The sequence below is a fragment of the Leptosomus discolor genome, chromosome 16 (genome assembly GCF_034619465.1).
Source record: "Leptosomus discolor isolate bLepDis1 chromosome 16, bLepDis1.hap2, whole genome shotgun sequence".
Taxonomy (NCBI): Eukaryota; Metazoa; Chordata; class Aves; order Leptosomiformes; family Leptosomidae; genus Leptosomus; species Leptosomus discolor.
This window is the reverse complement of record NC_141406.1, coordinates 5,234,174-5,258,152: the sequence shown is the minus strand read 5'-3', so window position 1 is coordinate 5,258,152 and position 23,979 is coordinate 5,234,174. Positions and strand designations below refer to the sequence as shown.

General features: G+C 42.9%; 1 protein-coding gene across 1 annotated transcript in view; it reads right to left on the bottom strand.

Moving 5' to 3' along the window:
* BCR (BCR activator of RhoGEF and GTPase) overlaps window positions 1–18,900 on the bottom strand; it is a 98,603-nt gene extending 79,703 nt beyond the window's left edge. Inside the window, exon 1 of the mRNA XM_009961403.2 lies at window positions 17,385–18,900. Coding sequence (XP_009959705.1) covers window positions 17,385–18,900 — 1,516 coding nt within the window. The remainder of the gene's footprint in view (window positions 1–17,384) is intronic.
* Window positions 18,901–23,979: the final 5,079 nt, after the last annotated feature.

Below are 23,979 nucleotides of genomic sequence, written 5' to 3'. Positions count from 1 at the left end.
TAAGCAAACTCAGGGGGCGAATAGACTGGACTTCCCTGAAATATTCTCCTGCCGCATAATTTCTGTATTGCAAAATAGCATTCAATTAACAACAGTTACAGGCAAAAAGAAGTGTTGCTTGCATTGTAGTAAGTGAAGAAAAGCCAAAACCCTGGATTCCACTGTGCTAGGTGCCATAGAAACATTGGGAGAGAAAGACAAAGACAGACGTGCTTCCTAGTAAGGAGTCTGGTAATGAGACACAAACTACATCATAGCTTCAATCCATTTACATGCACTAGTAATTAAAAAATAGCTGTTTAGTTGGTTACATAAAAGAAGCTGTGGTCACCAGTATAGTTCTTTATCATTCAAGTAACTGTGGAACAAGCCAAAAATAGGCAGTAATAATGGAAAGACAAGATGGTTATGTGGATTTAACCAGCTTTTCCCTTTAGGCCCTATCCACTGTAGGGCTCTAGCAGAACTGGTGAAAACAACAAAGGTTAAACCACACTTATCCAACCACCACAGACAGAGATGAGCCAGGATAAAGCTTATTTAACATCGATGTTACCACTTCACAGATGAGATATGTGTAGTAGAGACTGTCTTTGAGGTTAAGTTCTAGAACTAAGAACAAAAGTTCAGGGTCAAGATCCCAGACCTATCTGTAGATGATCTTGAATGCCTTAGCTGGAATTATCAGAGCCTCAGTTTCCCTGGATGAACAGGTTATTGATAGTTGAATTTATCCATGTTTCCAAAACACCTGCAGAGAAGCTCATATCATTACAACGGCACAAGAAAAGACTTGGAAAGAAAAATCCAGTTCTAATAGTGTGTATCCTCCCTCTTCTGTGCAGAAAATCTTAGACTGAATTTTCTCCTCCCCACTCCCTAGACAGACATATGATCCTTACACGCTTTTTTTTTTAAGCCAACCTCCAAAACAGTACTTTGTAGCGTCAGAAAGGAAGTTATCCTTTTAAAAGTAAATAATGGACTCTACTCATAAGTTTCACACAGACTTTAATATCATTAAAACTGTATTTCAATATACACAAAACAAAAACCAAGATTTTTTTTTAAACACAGGACTCCCAACATCTTAAACACTATTCCTTTCTACAGGCCGCCTTCTCTGAAAAACGTTCACCCACCCAATTTTTGCCTTATCAGGAACCTGCTACATTCCAAAGGGCTGTGCTCAAGGTTGTAACGTTCTTTTCCAGGCATTTTACTGACTATTTCACTGCCAAATATGGCCCTTTGCAGGATGCACTTGTTTGCAAGAACTCAAAACCTGAGACATTACAACAGGGCTGCACAGTATGCTGACAGGAAGAAGCAGACTGCTGTTTACTGCAATCAAAGAGAAAAAGTGTGTCACTTTGTGTATTTTTAAAACCAAGAATTAATAATTGACATTTGCCTTCACACAATCCTTTGATCCCAAAGCAAAATAAGCTAAAGGGATACCTACAGTAGCACAGCTGCCCCTGGGGTGAGCCACTAGACAACTGCATACTGTGTAAGGTGGAGAAGAGAAGAACAGGCAAGAAGCACATGAGTTTGCTCTTGTAACAGGGAATTAACTGAGTCCTTGCAGAACAACTAGGCTTTGAGTATTATCTGAGAGACCAAGTTGTAGACAGCACGATGGTAAACAGTGTAACTGGTTTGCTACTCCTAGTTTTCCCCTTTAAATAGCAACCCCTCCCCACTGCCTACGGCACTGCCCGACATCTCCCAGGCACACTCGGTATGCATACAGAGATATGACAGAATTTGACAGCAGCAGGTTTAATTTGGAACCATCTTCAAGGACATATTAAACGATGCAGTTAAATCCACTTAAATACCCAATAGAGTATCAGAATAAACCTGTTAAAAGGATTATTCTACATACTACTTGGTTTCTACAACCAACTGTATTTATTGCAAAAGCCCTTTAAATGAATACGAGATAAGGAAATCACCTTCAGGCTGGGGCCTGGTAGAGCACGTAGACAAGATTCACGGGCCTAAGAGAAGAAACCAGCTATTTTAATAAGAGGTTCGGCAGAAGAGAACCAGACCCATCTCTCTTGAGTTGTTCAAACTGCCTCAGATATTAATCCTATTTCAGGAATATAGGGAGTGCTCTGGGCACAATGAGTCAGCAGGGTGGGGCATTTTTTTTCCATGTTTGTGGACTGAACAGGAACAGAAAGAAAAAGAAGCTGGAAGCCAGAAATCTAGCACCTGGCTGCTATACAGAGAGGAATTCAGCAAGGTTAAGTCACAAGAGCTCACAAATCAGTGCAAAGCCCAACCGTCACAGGTAAAAATAGAAGTCTTATCTGGAAGTCAAGTAAACATCCTAAATAAAATTGAAAAGAGAAACTGTAAAGATGTTTCAATCCTGTAAACTACCTGTATTTTCTCCTCATGACCTTTGCCCCCTCCTTGTTCTAGACTAAGCTGTTTAAGCAAATCAGGCTATTTGACACAAGTCTTAGTTGCACTACTAGGCCAGGACAATTTTTTATTTCAAAGCAAACAAGTGCAAGAAGGTCTAGCAATAACATCTCAAACTCCCCTTCATCGAAAACACTCATCAAGGGAAAATATTCACATACTACATAGTTGTAAGATGTAATATTGCAGATGTCTCATTACAGTAATTACATCATAAAAAATAACATGAAATCTTATTACTGAACACTCCATACATACACTCCCAGAAACCAAACGCTAGTTACTTCAGGTGACCCACTGTCCTCTAAAAGATGGGCTGACCTGACATCCATATGGTCCTCCTTCCGGATGATTTAGGACCTAAACAATCTTTTAGCAGAAGCTAGAGACTTCTTTTTAATCTGAATAAAAAGGAATAGTTGCACCTTCTCCATTTTCTCCTGGCCATAGACAGTCAATGTATTTGCTGATGTAATAACTAAAACCATGAAGTACTTAGATAGGCAACTGAAAGGGGAGTCAGTCACATGGACTAGGTTGTCATCTGGTCTGTCTCACAAACAATACTGACTGTAAATATACCTTTTCCTCCATTTCCAGTCCTAGCATTCGATTGGAATTTATTCTACAAAACAGACTGTTTCAAACATCAGCAAGCCCTTAGGCTGCCTTTTCTCCCCCTGCCCCCAATAGCAGAAACAAAGCATCTGACCAGCGAAGAGGTACTCTGAGCAAAGGATACTCCAGACCTCTTCCTGAAATCCCAAAGCAGCTGGCTAATCAGAAGTGAAATTGCTCAAGTTAAACACAATTTCTCAGCATTAATGTTCCCGTTGTTATTTGAATTAACAACCTCAGAGTCCCAACAGACTAGGGGTTTAATCATACGTTGTCTTTCGTGGCATTATGCTTTCTCCCCTCCAACACAAACATTTGTGGGGAGAATGGATGGGATCCATGGTTAGAAGGGGGTTCTGTTTTGGTTTGGGGAGTTTTGTGATTTTGTTTGGTTCTGGCTTGGAACAAAACCAAAAAAATCCCCACAGATAAATTCCCTGATCCAGTTCTCAGCGTGAACCTACAAACGAGTATTTGTTGGCACAACTGACAGGGCAGCATGCCACAGCACGAAGCATTATCACCAAAGACAATTTAAATCAAGACGTAGCCTCAAGGGGCATAATATGAAAATACTGTAAGAAATATACAAATACATGTTGTAAGACAGGGCAGCCCTTGCTTCAAATTTTAAAGAAATAAACAAAAAAACCCCCAAAAGTAAAAAGGAGAAAAAAATCATGATCAACACATAAGCAGAACGAATCACAGCCATAGGTGGGCAAATGCAACCTACACTTTGAACTTAATTATTTAGCAGGGAAACTGAATGAATTAATAGGAACACGGAATTAAAAAGAAAGAAAGAAACAGCAGAAGAAAGTATATGAATTGTAGAAATCAGTGAAAGGGCAAGCCTCTAGCAACAGAATTGAGGGGGGTTTTGTTGTGTCTCATTTTTCCTTTTTTACAGTATTTTCCTTTAAAAATTATATATGGATATAAACTCATTTCTAAACACATACATATAGAGGAAAGTTAATCCAGTTTCCAGCTATAAGTATGGTCCAGGAGAAACACGCTAAATTGAATTCAAGGACACTAGGGCTCACCAAAGTTCAGCTAGAAGCCTGAGCTTCAGCATCTCAAAAGATTGAGCTACATACTTCCTCTTTAAAACACTTGGAAATTTATTTATGCAAATCATTATTTAAGATAAAAGCTTGTTATAAACCCAAGGCTGTTCTGTTAAAGTTCACTTTTCATTCTTTACACGTGTTTGAAAAAATCTGATTTCCTTACAAAAAAAAACCCCAGAACCAGAAAACAACCAACTATCAAGTACTATTAGCAAGCCTATTTGCAATGTGCATCAGCCCTACATGGCAAGTGCCCATTAACGGGAAAAACAGTTTTAGCATCAGAATGTTTCCTTAACCAGCTATTGATCTAATTATGAGAAAAAGCTCGTTACAAAGTTTAGGTGGAACTTTATAAGGGTGCTTGTACCTTTGCATCAGTGCAGACTTGCACATACATTGAAACCAGGCTGAAACACTTAAACACAGAATAAAAGATTTAAGTTCAAAAATTCTTCCTCTTCAGATTTTTCTGTGCACACATATATTCAGAACACATTTACACGACAGATAATCAAGTCTTCTTCCTTGCTTTAAGCAGTGATACTGAGATTTCATACAAGTACTGAAACGGAGGACAGGCACTGACTGTGGAAAGATGCATAATCCTTTACCTGCAGTACAAATGTTATTACTTCTACATATCGAGCACAAAACAAAGCAGAGCTTAGATCACATTAGAATGTATTTTAGTTTGACCAGACGGTGAGACCACAACAAATTATGTATAGGTCAGTGCTCAAGCCTGAATAAATTTGGGGTAGTCAAGGTCAGGGCTAGGGCATGTTTGCTGAACACAAACATGACAGGTCAGGGACATTCAGACAGCTAAGATCACACCATGGTGTAAGAGAACTTAAGTTTGTTGCAGATGATCGCCCAGCTGAAAGGAAAGCATCTTCTTCTGTTCTCAGATACTCTAAAAACGTATTTTTCTCTCCATACATACTGAAAAAAAACCTACCTAATCAAAATTCATTTTGACACAGTCCTACCTCAGAGGACTAGACAAACTGAAAAAAAAGCATATTTGATGTTTTGATGTAAACACTATTTTATCACTTTTTCTTGGCTTTTTGCCTCTTAAGACAGCAGAGGAAGAGTGGTGCTAAAAGAATTATTAAATAAAGTAAAAATGCTTTCCAAACTGCATTACAGTTTCCATAGTACCCATCCAGGAGGCACTGCAGGTGCATATGGACAGCTAACACAGTTCTCCAAAAGGTAAGAGAAATTTTAAAACAGAATTATGGTTTTGAACTGCCTGCCCAGTACAGCTCACAGACAGCTCCCAATCACATCTGCAGTACTGCTACTGAAACTGGACAGCATAAGCTGCACGCATGTAAGTTTTAAAACATTGATAACCTAGGCCAGTGAAAACCCCATCAGCTCTTTTGAAGTCACAGATCAAGCCCACACCTCAAAATCAAGATATGTTATAGGAAATTCTGATCCAGTAGTTAGAAACATACAGCTAGTGCTGTGGAGCTTCAGTCACAGCAAAACAGCCACTAGAAATCCCCTGACAACAGCATGTCCTGGATCAAGTCTTTCCTGAGATACTGTTACAGCCCTCAAAAGTAGCCATTGGTGTGTCCAACTGTTAAATGAAACAATAACAATAATCCAAGAAAAAAAAAAAACCCTATGTAAATCAAAATTTATTCTCTCTCATTCCTCCCTTGCTAGTTATTCCAAATTATACCTCTTTTCCATTAGGATATTTTTTTTTCCTGATGATAACCCTGACCCTTTTAGCAATATAGGAAAACTCTCGTAATGGCAAGTTGACTTCAGCCCTGTGACCGCATGGTAAGAATTCATATTCTTACCACGTTACCAGCTGGATTTTACTGGAGGTGTCCTTCAGGGCCCCACTCCCCTGGATATACTCAAGAGACTCCCTCTGAGGCTGAGTTTGGTGCACCAATACCTGCATAGCCTCCACGGCAAGGTACAGACACCTGCTGCTTCTAGGCATAGCCAGTTCTTTATTTACCTTAGGCAGTGCTAGATTTTCTCCTTTGCTGGGGTCAGCATTATCTCACCCATTCACCTCCCTGGTGGAACTTTTCAGTACAATGCAGAATTTTTCAGTGGTGAGAGACACTGAACACAGACAGCAGTATAAACTTAAAATCAATGTCAAATTAGACACCGTCATGGACCTCTCAAGGTAATAGTGGGGAATCTAAAAGAAACATCGTGATACTATCAATCATCTACTAAAACTCTGTTGAGATGAGACTGGCTGAGATGTACCCCTCACTCTGAAATGGAGGCTGCAACAGGACCTTCTCTCTCCTACATCTTCCTGGCTTACATGTCACCTTAACACTGTCTCCTCCCAAGACTTACAGATGCTACAGCTCTGCTCCAGGGTGCTGCCGACTCCCACCCCTGGCAAGATGGACACGTGCTACTACTGAAGTAAAAGTGAGATCCTCTTCTCTTCCCTAATACTGAAGTAGAGAGGGATCTACATCAACCTCAAGTTTCTGATATGGTTTCATGGCAACCAGTACTCCAGTAGGTCCAAATCTTTAGTTTACTTCGGCTGTCAGTTTACTAATATAAAGTTACTTCACTCTGTGAATACACAAGTTGTAAAATCAATGCGGATTAGGGTCAAAGTGATGTATATACTTCTATACAAAGCAGTGTGGTTTCTCAACAACTGCAAAAGGAAAGGCACCTTCAAGAAATTCAGCAAACCAAATTGAGGAAGTGCCTCTCCAAATGGCTGCAATGAGAGTTCTGCATTTTCTGGGTTATGTGTTCAAACACCACTTAGGAATACAGGAAAGCAGAAATCATTTTCTTCAATATGCCCTGATCTAAATTCATAAGATATGAGAGCTCCTACACTCACTTGAAGCAGAACCCAGCCCTCATGTGAATGACAAGAGCATCAGACCATGTAAACAATCTCAAAATTGCAATCAGCCTCTCACAACTGTCATTCTGTACAGAAAAATTCAAGAAGGCAGCCAGGCCTGTAGCTCAACACTCCACATGAAATGCCAAAGGAAAACCAGAGAATTTTCTCTACCCTGATCATCAGAAAAGAGCATGGAGACCATCAGTCGGGTCTGCCAAAGGCCCCTGTGCTGAAAACAACTGAACTGTTGCATAAGTGTAAGATAGCAAGCGGTTCCCAGGCTCCCTGTTGACGTGAGCACAGGCTGACTCTTCTGAAGCTACTTGAGGACTAAACACGTAGTCACCTTTCTCCCACACCAGACCTCTCCATCTCTTGAGATACACGCTCACCATGCAATTCTGTTAGCAACATCTGCCTTGTGGTCTCATTACAGTCACAGGTCTCCTATGAAAGAGGGTAACAGCAGACCATGGAGCACCCAAACTAGTTACATGATTCACAGCATACTTCATTCCTATGGGTAAGTTCCTTAGGAAAGAAGCTTGTGGAGAAGAGGCTGAACAACAGGTTCACTCAAACAATTACTCAGGTGATTGTTAGCCCCAACATATTCCTTAGTGTCCTAGTCTTCTGACATAGTTAGAAGCAGCTCTTGAAGGTCTTTGAGGAGCATACTTATGTGGGGTTAGAGACCAGCAAGTCAGGAAGTCAAGAGCACCTTTGAGACAATACTCTGGAATTGGCTAAAGCACTCTTCCTGATATCCATCTATGCCATATGGATGGTCAATATTAGTCTAGAGAAGTGCTGTATGTCCTAAGGCTGAAGAAAGTATTTTCATCAAGACTACAGCTTGCAAAGAGGAAAAAAAAGTCTCACAATTCAGGTTTCACTCATTGGCTTTTTATTAAAGAGAAACAAGAAAAGTAAAACAAGGAACAGACTGTAAAATGTGCTGTTCTTCACTGTACTCACTGATGTGGTGCAGGCTATACAAGAGGCATCTTTAATCACAGCTAAGCACTGGGCTTGGTATCCACCACAATTAAGCTGAGGCAGAAGAACTGCTCACAACAGGATGTCCTCTGCTGGCTAATCCACAAATTCAAGTAATTAGTACAATTAGCAAAGACAAATATATTCATCCAAACATCACAATTTCCTCAAAAACAATGATAGAACATTGCCAGATTGAGACATCACTGTGTTTTCTTAGAGTGATGATGGTGATTTCATCCCTACCAGACTGAGAGGTCCAATGATCACCTCAGGAGCATGTAAAGCAAAAGGGTACAAGACACCCAGGGAAGGGAAGGGAACTCCCACACTCAACCATTCAACCTAGGAGGATTCAAACAGAGGGGACAGTCTGCAGAAGGTGAAGGGCAAGGATGGGGGGAAACACACAGAAGTCTTCCAAAAGTGATCAACTCACTTTCTCAGCATATTGTTTTCTGAAACTTCATGTGGTAACGTCAGCGCTGACCATTATAAAAAAATTCAGAAATAGAGATAGGTTAGCAGGAAGCAAAAATTAAGATTGCTATGAACTGAGGCAGATGGATGCTAACAATCACAGAAACCTGCTTTTCTGTGCCTTGGCTCATACTAAGCACCATAACCTAATCTCTTTTGGGAAGCCCTGAGTCCAGCCAGGCTGACAGGCCATTACTATCTTCCTGGGCAAAATCATACTGTGCTATGTAATTGTAAGCTGCAGCAGATACAGTTCTGTGTTTGTACGTTACACCTCCCTAGTGACAACAGACCAATCACATTTACTTTTTAGCAGCCCAGACGCATTTGAAGCCTGATGCTCCAGGGAATGAGGTATTTTTCTTCACAACAGATTATTCTAGGAAGCTGCTGGCCCATTTAAAAACAAAACAAAAAAACAAAAACAACACACAGATGTGACTGTAGGTAACCGAGGGTTTTGTTGGGTTTTTGTGGCTTTTTGTGTGGTAGTTTTTTTTTTTTTTTAAACTACCCTAACAACCAGAGCCTGCTCCAGCCTCACCCATATTGTGGGTTCAAAATGGGCACTCCTCACCTAGCTTTGCAGCCAAGGGAGTATATAATTTCTGGTAACATAATAGCTGGCACATATCCCATCAGAGAAGTAGCTGCATTTCAGTGATTTCAGTGTTGAGCATAGAATATTCTAAAGTCCTTAAGAAGAAGTAAACAGACATAGTGAGCCAAGGCTGCACAGTACACTTCACACATCAAGGACAGGTCACAAACACAAAGGAGCTGCCTAGTCCAAACACATGAGTTGCTCCCTATTAAGTACCTACTGCAAAAGCTGGCTTCTTAGATTTCAGATAATATTGCGGGATCCACAGCAGCCTGCTACAGTTGTTCCTATCCTGTTGTCACAGACCAATCTGCAAGCAATTTCGGGCTTCTGGATACTTAAGAGTGAGACCTAACCTGTGCAGAAGTTCCAAAAGAGGATAGGGATTTTTTTTTTTTTTTTACATATTATTTTTAAAAGAAAAAAGGTTGTGGATTTATTGGATAAAATGTTGTGGATTTATTCTCCCTAGAAAAGAATTCCTCCCTCCACAAAACGCAAAAAAAAAACCAAACCCAAACCCAGAAGCAACAAGGATTGGTGAAATGACTGCAAATAACAAAATAACAGAAGATAACAGCCAGACAAAAGGCTTGCAATACCAACAGGCACAATTCAGTAGTATAAACCCACAGACTGAACTTTACTAATTCACTCTTCCTACAGGGCAGTCATTGTGGATTCTCACACACATACTCCTCATGTATTCAAGTAGCCATGAGCAACTAACTCAGCTCCAGCTGCCACATTTGGGCAGAGCTTTCTCTGAAACAGAGATTCCAATTACATTTGCAATAATCTGATTACTACATCAGCCGTAACCTGGTTAAGAAAGGGTCTGAGAGATCTCATTTTGGCAGCTGGGAAGAAGACAAAAGAGAGACTTGCTTTTGTTATTTCAGTTAACAGGAAGATTTGTAAACCGCAATCAGATTTTGTGACAGAAATACAATATGCTGGTCCTATGCGGGACAGTTTGACTGTTTAAAACACATACAGTACAACTCAAAACAAGTTTAGAGAAGTTACAGATTTGTAAAACTGCCTCAGCAGCAAGACAGACCAACATTCAAGGATTTACTTACAGTTTATGTAATTTAAAAGATATGATCAGGAAAGCAATCTACTTTGTTACCAGTGAGCTGGCCAACCTGCTTTGTAACTTAAGACACTCAAATTGTTTTGGAAGCACTTCATTCACGTGCAGTTCACCCAAACTAATCCATGCCAGCACTTCTGTTGTCACTTGCAGTCTACCCTTCTATCTGCACAGCCAAGTTGCCATTCAACCGGTACCAGAACACCATTTCTTTTCCTACATGTGCCAGCAAGAGATTACTAAAGTCAATGGTATTTCACCAGGGAAAGAACAGGATCGGGTCCTTATTATTCTTTTCGTGCTTATCTGACTGGGCAGAACAAATCAAAGAGGAGACAGTCAAAAAAAAAACTTGCTAGTCTTGGTTCCTCTGGGGGAAAGCAAGCTCTAGATAAGCTGTGTCTCCAATCAGCAGTCTGATTTTCCTGAACAGCAATATGCTTCCCTATGGTAATTGAAACGGAGCAATTCTCCTCAAACAGCTTGCTAAGTCTCACCTCATTAACCTTTATAGACTGACCTCCAAAATTCCTTGAAGCTGAAATACAGGTCCCCCTTGCCTCTGCACAGTAACTGTTTATCCCCAAGAGGTTGGAGAGAGAGGGAGGGCATTAGAGGGTGAACTCCTAAACGTGCTAGAACTGGAAGATAGAGACCTCTTCCTAGGCTATTACTGGGGCCCAAAACTTCACAGGCTTCTGTCTCCTTTGCTGGCCCATCTTTCAGATAGCCTGCAAAGCAAAATTTGGACTAAAAGCCACCCTACCCTCCCCCAACACTTCTTTTAAGAGTCAGTATCATTAGCTATAGTGTGCTTCCTAGTATTCAAACACTTGAAAGTTTAGCAAATTTTCTAATTAAACCTTACTTTTTCCCCCTTCCCAAGTCTGTTACTCAGGATGCCTACTCACCCTTCCGCCCAACTCATTTTACTACCTTTGCTCACACCTCAGTGAAACTTTCCAGCAGCAGTGGAGAGCAAGCTGTCAGCGAAGGAGTGACTGAACAGTAATTAGCATTTTATCCAAATATCCAAACCAGAGATATCAGATGAATGGAAGCACTTAGGAAAGGTAGAGCAATTAATTCCACAAATTAGTAAACTCCTAGCTTTCTTTGTCTCAATATCAGCTTCAGAGAGCATAACTGCAAGAATCAAAAGTAAAATGTTCCAGTTTTGCACCTCCAGGATGTCTGTACATAGGGTCAGTATACTTACACTAAACACTGAAAATCTTCAAGGTTAAAACCACACATTTGTGAAACTACTTTGGTAGAGATTAGAAAACAGAGGAGACCAAAGCACCTCATTCCCCATGTATTTCACTGCTTTAAAGTCCATCAGCTACATGCACAAGTAAATCACTTCATTAGCCATGGTCAGTGCTTACACCAATCTAAAGACAGACCCATCTTCTCCCCATGTTTGCCTATTCCTCCACACAGCAACCAGTTTCTCTCCATCAGCCCAGTTCCTTCCCTAACCAATCTATCCTGCTCATCCCCATCCTCAGCTCTTTGCTCCCTTGCTCGCCTTTGGTTCTGCAGGGAAAAACAGCTGAAAAGCTTTCTAATCCAGAAAAGGAAGCCAATGCAAAAAAGTACCAAGACATCAGGTTTTTCTACTCCTTCTTTCTCTTCATTTTCCTTCAGTCACCTAGAAAGAAGACTCCATCTTAGAGGAGGTGGTGCACTGGGGCAGGCAGTGAGGCCACAGATGCCCCCAACTCTCCCTGCCACTTCTCAGGGCAGGACCAACATTTTGTACAAAACACCAACCTCTCTGCATTTTTCCTCTGAAACCATTTGGTCCGAGGCTGACAACTGTGAAGCAGAATGGATGCACAGTTCGTATACATCTGTCAGTTCAACTGCTTTGGCCATAAACCAGTGCTTTTCCAGTACTTTGAAGAGTCAGCAAGGACCACAGGAGCAGCTCACTGAGCCACAGACTTAATATTGTGGTTCCACTCCCCTACACTTTTCCTGCTCAAATGAAAGGCATTATCATCTTGTTGTGTGGCACTCACTGCAATGCTTTAGGGCTCTAGCCCCTGGCTCTGTGCAATCACCATGCTGAAATAATCTAGGTCCAGTTGTTTTGGCACACAGAACAGCATTCTAGTCTATGGTCATCACAGTATGGATGCTGCATGGATATCCATATGGCTCTGTTGCAGCTTGGTCCTAGCCTTGAGTTCCTACAGCACTCCTGAACTTCAAGGGTGTATTGGTATTATATTTCATCTGCCCAGCCACAGATCACTGCCTGCCTGGTAGGCCCTCAGGCAGCAACGCAGCTGCACAAAGTGGACTCATCTCTACTGCCAGAGAGACTGCTTATAAACTGTTGGTAATTACGCAGGGATGACAATCAGCTTTCTGCCTAACCCATTACCTGCAGAATTCACAGCTCTCTCTCTACTTACTCCGTAGGAAAACCAGTCCCACTTTGATATCTCTGTCATGGACCATGAAAAATGAGCTTCACACAGACAGATCAGGTAACATAAACACTTTCCAGAGCTTCCCAGTTTCAGACAGCTACTATCTGGGTTGGTTTACGCTCTCATTTCAAAGGCAGGTTCTTTGTGATTGCAAAAGATGCTGAACATTGGGGTGGGAGAAACTCCCATGATCTAGGGTGAACCTAAGAAAAGCAAAAATAGGATCTATCTACATGCCATTACTTATGATAGGCCTGAGGTAAAGGTTAGCAACTGTTTGTGGAAGAAGGAATAAAACAAACAGGACTACAGAGTCCGCTATAGTCACTGGGGACACAAGGCAGAAGCTCTGCAGATTCTACTAAACTCAGCTGAGGGAAAGGGCAGAGAGGGAGCTCTCCACTCCCCCAGACTAAGAAGAGGGGAGTGGTAGCACAAGCAGCTTGATAATCTCAAAAGCCACTAAATCGCTGGAAAGTAAGGGGGGGGGGGGGGGGGGGGGCAGGCATTTAAAAAGCATCTTGTCATCAGTGCTCCTAGGAAATCCACTGATCATCACAGCAAAGGATTAAAACATGTTTAAAAAGTAATAGCAAAACGAACTAAACAAGTGTCAGAGAAAACTTAAACCTCATTCTTCACCGAACGTACATCATGGACTGACAGCAGGACCTGTGGCGAGCAGCCCCTAAAATTTCAAATGAGCTGCACATTATGAAAGTCCCTACATTTCAGGTCCTCAGAAGGAAGAATCACTACCCAGTGGACTGAAGTCTGCCTCAGCTGCTCAAAGGAAAGTTGTGTTTCTTAACAGCAGCAACAGCACTGGCATGTTCCCTCATGAGTCGTCTTTGTATTGCTAAAACATCGCAAAGGACTTTTCAAACTACATCTTGTAAAATCCACAGAATACAATAACGGGTTGAACAAGTGCAGAATTAAGAAATTTGTCCAAGATCTCAGAACATGCAAGTAACTCTGGCACAGACCCTTGCAGAAACTGGTACAGAATAATTTCCTTCCATGATGACATATTGCATGCTTTCTTAGGGCTTTAAAGTTAAGTAGTTAGTGTCAAGGATTACCTTAAAAGCAGGAAATTCAGATGCTTGCCTATCTGGTCAGACATTTAAGGCATACAAAAACTGAATAATCTACAGCCCTAAGTACATATGCGCTTTAAAATGGCTTTCTGCTCAGCTGAGATAAGAGGAATTTTGAGTCTTGCCGTTCACATGCATAGATAAATTCCAGCGCTCTTTCCTCTGTCTACACTGAACTCACTAAAAATATAGAGAAGACTCCATGCTCTTCAGAGAGGGACATACAACACTCTCACAGTTAGTAGAGGCTAGACTAAGTAAAACTTTACTCCCAATGGCATTAAAGTACATGTATCCCCAAACTGACCTTATATTGAGCACTGTGGCTGTTGGTAGCTTTCCAGAGACAGCCTGGCAGAACTCTCTGGAGAGCACTATCAAGTCCTTTCAAGTGAACAGATGTCACTACTGCAGCACCTTTAAGGAAGTGGCTTTGCAGGTAAATATTACCCATGTGGGCTCCAGACAGTTTCCATGTTGTTATGCAGATAGCTCACCTACGAGAGAGCATGCACTGATTTTATGAAGCCAAGCAACAACTCCAGTGTGCTCCCCAATTAACAAACAGTTAACTAATTAAAAAACTGGCCCAACTGAGGCCACCACGAGGCCTCATCACTGCCTAACGGCACTATACAACTCTCCCCTTGATTATAAGCAGAAATGCAAAATGGGTGGCTTCTCTTGCATCTTCTCTGCAACTGATGTTTAACAGCAGACAGAATCTTGTTCTTCCTCCAAAATCATAGTAAAAATATTCAAGCTTAATGCAAGGTTAAGACGTGATTTTTTTCTATTCCCACTACAGGAAATTAGTGATACATAATTAATCCTAACATAAATATCTTTGCCCAGGCTCCATTAGGTACATTTAATAGAAAATACAGTTATTACCAAATCTCAACCCTGAAGCTCTCATTCTGCTCCTTGGAAAAAAACCTGAAAGCCTACTACCTTGGTCTGATTTAAGGTTTTTAATAACCCACCTCCAAGAACCCAGACTCAAATTCTGGCTTGGATCCCACTCACTTGAAAGTTAGGTGACCTCCTTCTACTCCTTTTTTGTAATACATAAGTAGGAAATTATCACTTGACTGTGAACTCAGGAAAGAATCTGGATAAAACAGCACACGCCTGCTGGCCAAGCTCAAGATGCACTGGGATGGCAGATCCAGACAGAAAGTTCACATTGCATCTGTCCACACCACATTCAGCATTATTATGGCCAGAGCCATGAAAAGCAAAGCCAGCAAGCATACAAAAATCTGAATACACAAAGAAGCCAAATACTATTGAACAAACCCCACTTGATGCTAATTAACATTAAGGCTGGCCAGAACCTGCTGCGATTCAAACTTGCATTCTCTGTTCAAGCAAAACTTCAGGGAAGCCTGGCAGAACCAGTGAGTGAACCACAGGTGCAGGAAAAGCTGTCTGGATTTGTGCTTTCATATCACATGGTGATGGAGAACAGTCTGCATGATAGTTGGGAATGGTAGTCAGCCAGCTAATCACACAGCGAGTGATCTCTCATGCCTTTTGTTTGTTTTATGAAAAAAGTTCTGCCAGCTGGTTTCAGATCAAAATTCTTCCTAATCAGGAAAGAAAGAAAATTCATATAAAGTGATGCTCAGTAGGAATTACTCAGAAACACAGTCCTGAAGGCATAAGCATTTTTGGTTAAGTAAAAAGTTGCCACCAGCTAATGTGCAAGACAGTGATGATTAGCCATCTGCTGAAGGTTCCTGCTAAGCATGCCATGTTACCCCCTATGCTGAGGAAAGCAGAAGGTGGATCAGTTACATTCTGTCCTTCCCTCCAATTGCGTGGTCATCCTTAGGAACAAGACACAAAGCTTTCCCGTGCAACCAAGAACTGTAACTGTTCCGACTTCTCAGCAGCCCATTTTTTTTAATCACTGCATCCCAGCTAAATGATTTAAAATAAAAATAAACTATCGCCTTTCTGAAAGCTGAATTTATCCTCAAGCTTTATCAACCTTTGTTATTTTTACCCCTTTGTTTCCTTCTGCAAAAATTGCAACTGCCAGGAGGGTTCCCAGTCCTCTAAAGAGCATCAGTAAACAGGAGCAGAGACAGATGGCTGCAGCTCAGTTTAAACCAGCACAAGATCCAGCCTCCCCCCTGCATTGCAAGTACTACCCTTAAGATACAAACATCTGCATATAACCAAACAAGAATGCAGGAGTCCCAGATAGAAGACACATATGCATATACAATCCGATAAGGAAGAAGTCACTGTGAGGACAGGGTGCTGAGGTTTCATGTACAGTGAACATCCATTACGGCCTTCCAAATTCAACGGCATGTAAGGATTGGGGGGGCGGTGGTGTGTGTGGTGTGAGGCGAAGGCACAGGCAGGGAAGAGTTCTCCCTCCCTCCATTGTTGCCCCGAAAAGCATTGCTAGCAAAAACCAATCAGCACCAAAACTAAAACCAGGCATCTCCTTACAGCAAAGTTACTCTTCCGAAAACTCATACACTGAACTCACACAACCTGAGAAAGTGACATCTCCAACAGGCCTTTCAATTCACCTACTACTTCAGGAATTCAGTCGCATTGACAAATAACATGTTAACCCCTTATTAAAATGACAGATTCAAAGCGACAAAGAAAACCCACAAGATAACTCACAGATTTAGAATTACAGAATTCTATCAAAACAATCATACTGAGGGGGTTTCTTTCATTCCTGGATTTGATTGTTTTTCATTTACTTCACAGGAGACTACTAGTGTTAGCACAAGACATTATTTACATTATGTGCCTTGCCTTGCTAAATAGATTCAGATGTCCACACACATTCAATAAATCTATCATGAATCAACATAGTTCACTGTTTGCCTCTTCCACCAACTATAAATCCACTGTGACTCCACATACACACCTGCATGGCTTACATAAGAACAGGTTCAAGCATTGCCCATTCTTCCCCAAACAAAAGTTTTTACTCTGCTGAAATTAAATTAACAGCTCTCCCTCAGGGCTTCCTGATATTCCAAGTTCTTCTTTCACTTAGTGACAGCAGCAAGCTTCAAGAACACAGTTGCACAATCACCTCAAATCAGCTCTAATTGAAGGATGACACGAGAGAGAACAAGAAACTAGCACTCCAATTAAGAGAGACAGGAAAAAATATGATTGTGGGAGCAGCATCATTATTGGTAAAGCTCCAGCAAAACCCTCAGGTTGTAGCATGTTCACACACTCCCACCTGAGGCAGAGTTTAGCTGCTCCTCAGTGCAAGAATATGAGGGAGGGAATGATCTGGTGGTGAATGCTGAACAGCTCTGGCCCCTTTTAACCTCGGTGTTTCCACTGAAACTTTAAGAACTGATTAACATGGGACTCCACTGTTCCTCTCAAGAGGAGCCTGAAACAACCCTCTGGGAATCCAATCCGTATTTCTAAAATGCAGCCCGACACATACTTCTGCAGAACCTTCCTAAAGCAGGACAACTACAAAATAAGCACAAACTCTCACATTAAGCAGTTGCCCCCTTAGAGCAATTCACCCAGGGTCACCCAGAAAACCTCTCCCACTCATTTCCACAATGCTATTTCCTGCTCCATACATTTAAATGACTAAACAAAAAGCTGGTACACACCTGTATCCCCATGGAAGCAGCTGTCCTGGTGACATCTCCCAGAAGGCAAATCTCCATCACTTGGCCAGATCTGTCCTGTTTTTCGTACACCCACAATAGTAGCCTCAGACACAATGACCTGCTGCTGCCTGTGCCGTTTTTGAGACTGGGGGGTTGGTGGACTGCTACTGTCAAAGGACTGCTGAGAGTTCTGGGAGGGAGAACGGCTTTTATCCCGATACATGCGGTAAGTGGTAGGGCTGGGGGAGACATGGCTGGACTGCCCTGAGGAGAAGTCTTCCTCACTGGAGGTAAGGTTCTCATTAGAGCTACAATCAGGAGTATATCCTCCTCCAATGTCTTCAAAACTCCTGGGGGAATAAGATCTCCTGGGCCACGTGAGATGTTTTTCCTGGTCAGTTGTGCCCTGATTTCGCAGAATAGGTGCTTTCCCTTCTCCTTCCCCCATCATGCCACCAACATAGATACTTTGATAGGGCTGAAAGTCCATGGGCTGCCAAGGTGAGCGGTTGCTGCCATTAGCATTAATCAGATTATCTTTGAGAAACCTGGGGTTCAGTTCAGCATCCTCATATTCTCCATCATAGCCAAAGCTGCTCTCGGAGGACCTTCCCCTGTAAGCAGGCCTCTGGAACTCGCTGAAGCTGGGTACCATGTTAGAAGGGAGCGAGTGCAAAGACTTTTTGCGTTCCATTTGCATGGCTTGGCTACCAAGGGAGCTTATTTTATCAGAAACATCTTTATCGTTGACCTTTACTAGACCCTTCTCGTGATGATATTCCATGTTCACATAAAAGGGCTTTTCAACAACATCCTTGTTATCTCCAGAAGAATGTGAATTAACCTTTTTAATCCTCTCAAAATTGGACCTTAGGGCTGCCACGCTGGTGCTATTCCCTCTCTCCTTAGAAATAGGTTCAAATGATGCCTCCTTCTCAGCAGATCCCACTAGCCTGCGAGTGGAAGCCGATCTGTGTTTTGAAGGAGAGCCATCTGTATCGCACCGATTCTCCGTATCTTCTACCACTCTCTTCAGTTTCTCTTCACCATAATACTTACACCTGTCCTGCTCTCCCTCTCCATGATGGGGGCTGTCCAAAGGCGACAGGTCTGACCCATCACTCTGGGTAGACAGCTTCCGCAGAGAGGGTATCCTGGGTTTGAACTTTTCCTCCCCATGGTGTGACTTGCTTTTTTCATATTCCTCTTGGTCAGCAGACTGGTGATGATGCAGGTCTTGGATCTGCTGCTCTGCACCCCCTTCAGGCAACTGAGAAACACGTTTAAAACCCCATCTCTGTCTATCATAGCTTTTTTTCTCCTTTGCCAGAAGAGTCTGCAGGTAAATCATGCGGAACCTCTCCTTGTTGACCTCCATCTCCAGTCTCCGAATAGATGCTTTGCACATCTCCAGCTCCTGTTCAATGTCTCCCACAGATTTCAGCTCCATTTTAGGAGGCTCGGAGTCTGCAAATTGTGCTTTCCAAGCCTCCACAAACCCCACAGGGTCCACCATTTTGCATACAGGAGTAAGTGGAGAATACGGGAAGGAGGCTGGAGAGAGATAGGTGGAGAGAATAAACCAACCGGATCTCACATGTAGAAGCAGAAACAGCTCCAGCAGGGTCAACTCAACGCGTCTCTTTCACGGTCCATGCAGTGAAACCGGGAGGCAAACGGCAATCCTCGGAGCAGTCTCTCCTCCTCGTCTCCTTCAGTTTTTGCCGGCCCCAGCCCCCCCGCCCCGTAAACTCGCTAGTCTCTCCCCGGCATGACTGATCTTTTGCTAGCGAACAACAACGCTCCCACCCCGGCGATCCCTGAGCACTTCAAAGTGGGTGGACAAAGGAGCAGGCTCAGGGCGGGGGAGGGAAGGCAAATATCGCCCACCACCACCCACCTCCTGCCGCCGCTGCCGTCCTGGGCACGGTCCTCAGTGCAGCCAGGCTCAGGAGTCCCCCGCTCCGTCCTCCCCTCGCCAGCCCCCGTGTTGTGCTTTCTCTTTCTCTCTCCTCCTTTCCCCCTGCCCCTTTCCCTGTCTCCTCCTCCCGGCTATTGTGCTATCCTCCGGGCGCACACGCTCTCCGGAGCCTCCGCGCAGAGCAGCGAGGCGGCGGCGCGTCCCGCGGCGAGCTCCGCCGCTACCCCTCGGTGCCCGAGCGCCCCGCGGCCCCGCAGGAGCCCCCTCGGCGCGGCGGCGGCTGGCGGCGGGGCAGCGGCTGCCCGCGGCTGCCCATCGCGCGGCCCGGCTCTGGCGGCGGCGCCCCGAATCGCAGCGCTGCGGAAGGGGAGGGGAGCGAAGCGAAGGCGCCGGGCGCAGCGGCTGACACGGCGCTGGGGCCTCTTAAAGGGGCAGCCCGGGCCGGCGGCGGGAGCCGGGCCCGCGGGACCCCGCGGGGCTGCGGGGGGCCCTGCCCTGCGCCCTGCCCCGCCGCGCTCGGAGGCGGCTGCCGGAGAGACAAAGGCAGGGATCTGCCAGCTCGGGGACGTTCACGACTGCTCAGACTTGCAGCCACAGGCCTGGACATCACCATGGAGGTGACTGTACCTCAGCCTGGGCAAGAGCACACCGTACGCACATCCCTGTGTGCGTAGGGAGGTATCCATTCCTGCCCCTGCATCCACGCCCTCATATATTATGGATTAACACCAGCACGGCTCTAGCCTCGCTTGTGTTCACAGAAACACTCTCCCCTCGGGCACTGATGCAGCTCACCTTCAAAGGTCACGTTTTCCCCCACTAACGTAAGTGCTGTTCGGCAGCAGGCTTGTCGTTCACTCAATCCTTCCTTCCTTGCCAATAAATAACAAGCCAGATTTCCGAGATGGGCCGCTGGTACTCCAAAATCACTATGATAGGAGCAATAGAGGCTGCTTTGTTCAGGCATCAGCCTCTCTTTTGCCTTGTATATTATCCTCGCCGCAATAACTACGGCCCATGGCTCAGCTCTGGGTGAAGGCTGGCAAATGATTTAAATGAAAGTCTGGCTGCTGAGTATTACTCCTGGTGAAATAACAGTAGATGATCTTGCTTAAGCCCTGCATCCCTTCCATGGACTAATTCAACCTCTGAAAAAGTGGTAACATACACCTGAAGGTTCCATCGTGCCTGTTTGGATGATAGAAAAAAGTGAGAAATGTATGCCTCGTATCCCCTATAAACCTGCTTCCTTCATGTCTGTGGTGAGGTGGATCTTTCCTGGTACCAGAAAAGAGGGTGGGATATAGGCCCAACAAGAATAAAATCCTGTAAGAACGAAAAGCACAAGTCCACAGGAGTGGCTCTCTTGCCTTTGAGATATGTAATGTTTCATAATCCATTAAACAGTTTTTCTCTTCGTGCTTTTTTATATGCCAAACAAAATATTTTTGGGTATTTTAAGACATATCACAAATGGCTAATCACGTATGCCATTTTGCATAGCTCATACCCCTTGGCTTTTGTTTCCTGGCTTTAACCTCCTTTCCTGCACTTGTTTCCTCAACTTTTAACACATAACAGGCATTGGCTGACCTATATGGAAAAGAGATTATAATCTCAATCATAATAAAATCTATATGCTTAGTAAATACCTCTATAAATCTTTCAAGAAATCTTTCACAGAAATAAAATAAATTGGCTTTTCACCATTCATACTGTTGGCTATTTGCCTCAGTGCCAGTTTGAACAACAAAATTCTGACATGCAATCTATTTCTAGTATTATGAAGTTTAAGACTGTACTGGCATGGTTATAATAATGACAAGTACATGACATCATAGGGATATGTTCTGAATTCATAGTCTCACAGTTGTGACTTTTATGTCTAGAGTTTTTTCTATTTGGGCTCACTTTTCTGACATTTGTGCCTTTTCTGGAGGGAGTAAGAATTCTGATGAGTCAGAGGAGGGATTTCTGTATACACACTTTTAGTGAATAATACTATGAAACAACTGCATCCTCTTTATCTGTTGAGGTGCTACATCATAAGAAATTCTAGTAGGGATTGAAGGGATCTCTGAATTTTTGCTGATACTTTATGCAATCCACAGAGTATTATTTTAATAGGATACAAAATTTCATTAAGGCTACAGTGGCAGACACATATCTGTGATTTGAGACTGAGAATCCCGCGGTGAGGGGGCTAACCTACAGCCAGACTATCCAGCACATACCCTCTGCTGGCCTGCAGCAGGGTGCAAGGCCCTTCTCAGTCGACACGGAACCCGTACTACGGTGACCATAGAGCTCCCTCTTGTGGGAACGAGCGGCCAGCCGGCTTACTCTTAAAGCTCTCCAGCTGTCACTTGTGAACTGTTCCTTCAGCATGACCCCACTCGAGAGAATCAGCAGCTTTGTAAAAAGAAAAAAACCGCAAAACGGTAGGACATAAGCAGAGCCTTTTTAAAGAGAAATAAACCATGATTTCCAATTAATCTGTGGCTGAAACTAAGAAGCCATGTTTTTGTAGCACAAAGCAGCACTCTGTGATACAGTTTGACAAGGCTGGTAAGTCTTGAGAAGTCCCATCCAGTCTAAATCACTCTGTGAACCCAGAAAAGTGAGAACTCTCCTTCTTAGAATTCAGAGAATGGCATTTTCTTGCTGCGAGAACAACCTTCTGGCCGAAAGTACAAAAAACTGCTCAACCATCTCCACTACCAAATGTAGATTCTGCAACAACTTCAACTTGCCAAACACTTCTTTTTATCTCACGTGCTCAGAGGCTGTAGTACAGAGAGGATTTTATAGCATTCACTCACCAGTGCGTTATATTGTACTCTCTAGAACGACCTATTGATGAAAACCTGGAAAGACACAGATGGGGACAGATTTGTTCATGAAGAATGGACTCTGGTCGTACCACAACGAGACAAGCCTGAGCTGGGAACCAATGGGATACAGAAAGATCTGAATCACATGACCTAAAGGAATATAAATAACAATATCCGAAGTGTCAAATAATCACTCAAAAGGCAGAAACAACGTAATTAAAAATTAAGAGGAAAAGGCTTTTATAGTAAGAAATTAACTTTGCCTGTCAGGTGACTGTTTCTTAGACAGCTTTTGATCCATTACTAGTTGTTTCGCTCAAACAGTTATGCATACTTGTTTAAACAAGAACCCATTAACACATTAGCTTCCACTTATAAGAAAAGAAACAGCACAACATTAGTACTTCTTTGGGGAAATCGATTATTACAATTGCTCTTTAACTTTGCTTCAGACTGCCTCCAAATTTCACTTCTCCAATTTCTCAGCTGCAAATTCCACACAGAAGCTGGCACTGCAACTGTTGCCACGATCGCTGGGAGGACTTCCACTGGTATAAAAATGGTGGTTTAGCCTACCTGTGTTTAGAGTTAATACAGTTGTTCCAACACGGTTTTCCACAATATCGAGGCTTTTTCAAAGCCAATTAAGTTGCTGATAACATGCAGATAAGATTGCTGATAACTGGATTAACTTGCACAGATAAAACATAGAGTAGATATAAATTTGCAAGTTCTTGTATGTTTCTGTTTATTTTTCCACCTTAGTTAGTTTCCTTTGTGATTTCCTAAGCAATTCATCATTTGCAACATGATCCAAGATTCATTTTAGATAATCAATGATTAATACCAAGTTCTTTGCAGGGGAAGTCTCAGTAGGACTAAAAAATGTCCCCCCAAAACCAATCAACCAAAAAAACACCAAACCAAAACGAAACCTCACCAACCAAAAAAAAACCCAGTCCCAAAGCATCCATCATGGAATAGACAGACTCAGATAACTGTCAAGTGAGAGCTAATGACTGGCATTGCGTTTGTACGTGAAGGTTTTGGAGCTCCAGAAGACACAAACCAGCAATGACATGAAGCAATGTATTGAATCACTACAAAAAACTGTCCCAGTTGATTTTCCAGGCAACGTGATTGCATTGTTGAAGAGGTTGCATCTCTGTGATTTTGTACAGTAACTGAGCTCAGCAACAAAAGAAACACTTAGGAGATATATTGGGGGGGAGGGGGAATGGAATATTGATCTTTTCTTAGACCAAGTCATTTTGCAGCTGCAAACACTACCGTGGCTGCACTGACGCCTAGCATCTAGCCTAGACAACAACATTTGCTGCAGTAGAGTGAACCATCTTTTCTACTCTCATTCAAACTCAGTGAACATGAAGACTATGGCTATGCTGCCCACTCAGTGCAGTGTGGGGTACAAGTGTATATTCATCATCCTTGTGAAACAGATTTGGGAGATGAACAAATACATAGAAAATCATAAGGTCAAAATATTACACATTTGGATAAATAACTCCGTATATACCCACATATTCTCATTTTCTCCACCAAATGTTGCGTTTGCATCTTTGCCAACAGAATCAGCACAATTGCCAAAGTGAAGATTGTCCGATAAAGAAAGACACGGAGTTCCTAGATCTCCATTCATCATGTTCTATGAAGCTGCTCTAACTCACGTCATAAGAATATCAAAGTAATAAAAAGGATGTTTAAATCATCTTTTCTCCACCTTTTCCTATTTCTTATCAAACAATTCGGGAGGAAAAAACTGCAGAGGATCTAGGATATTTCAGTTTGATGCACAGATTTATTAACAAATGCCTTTATT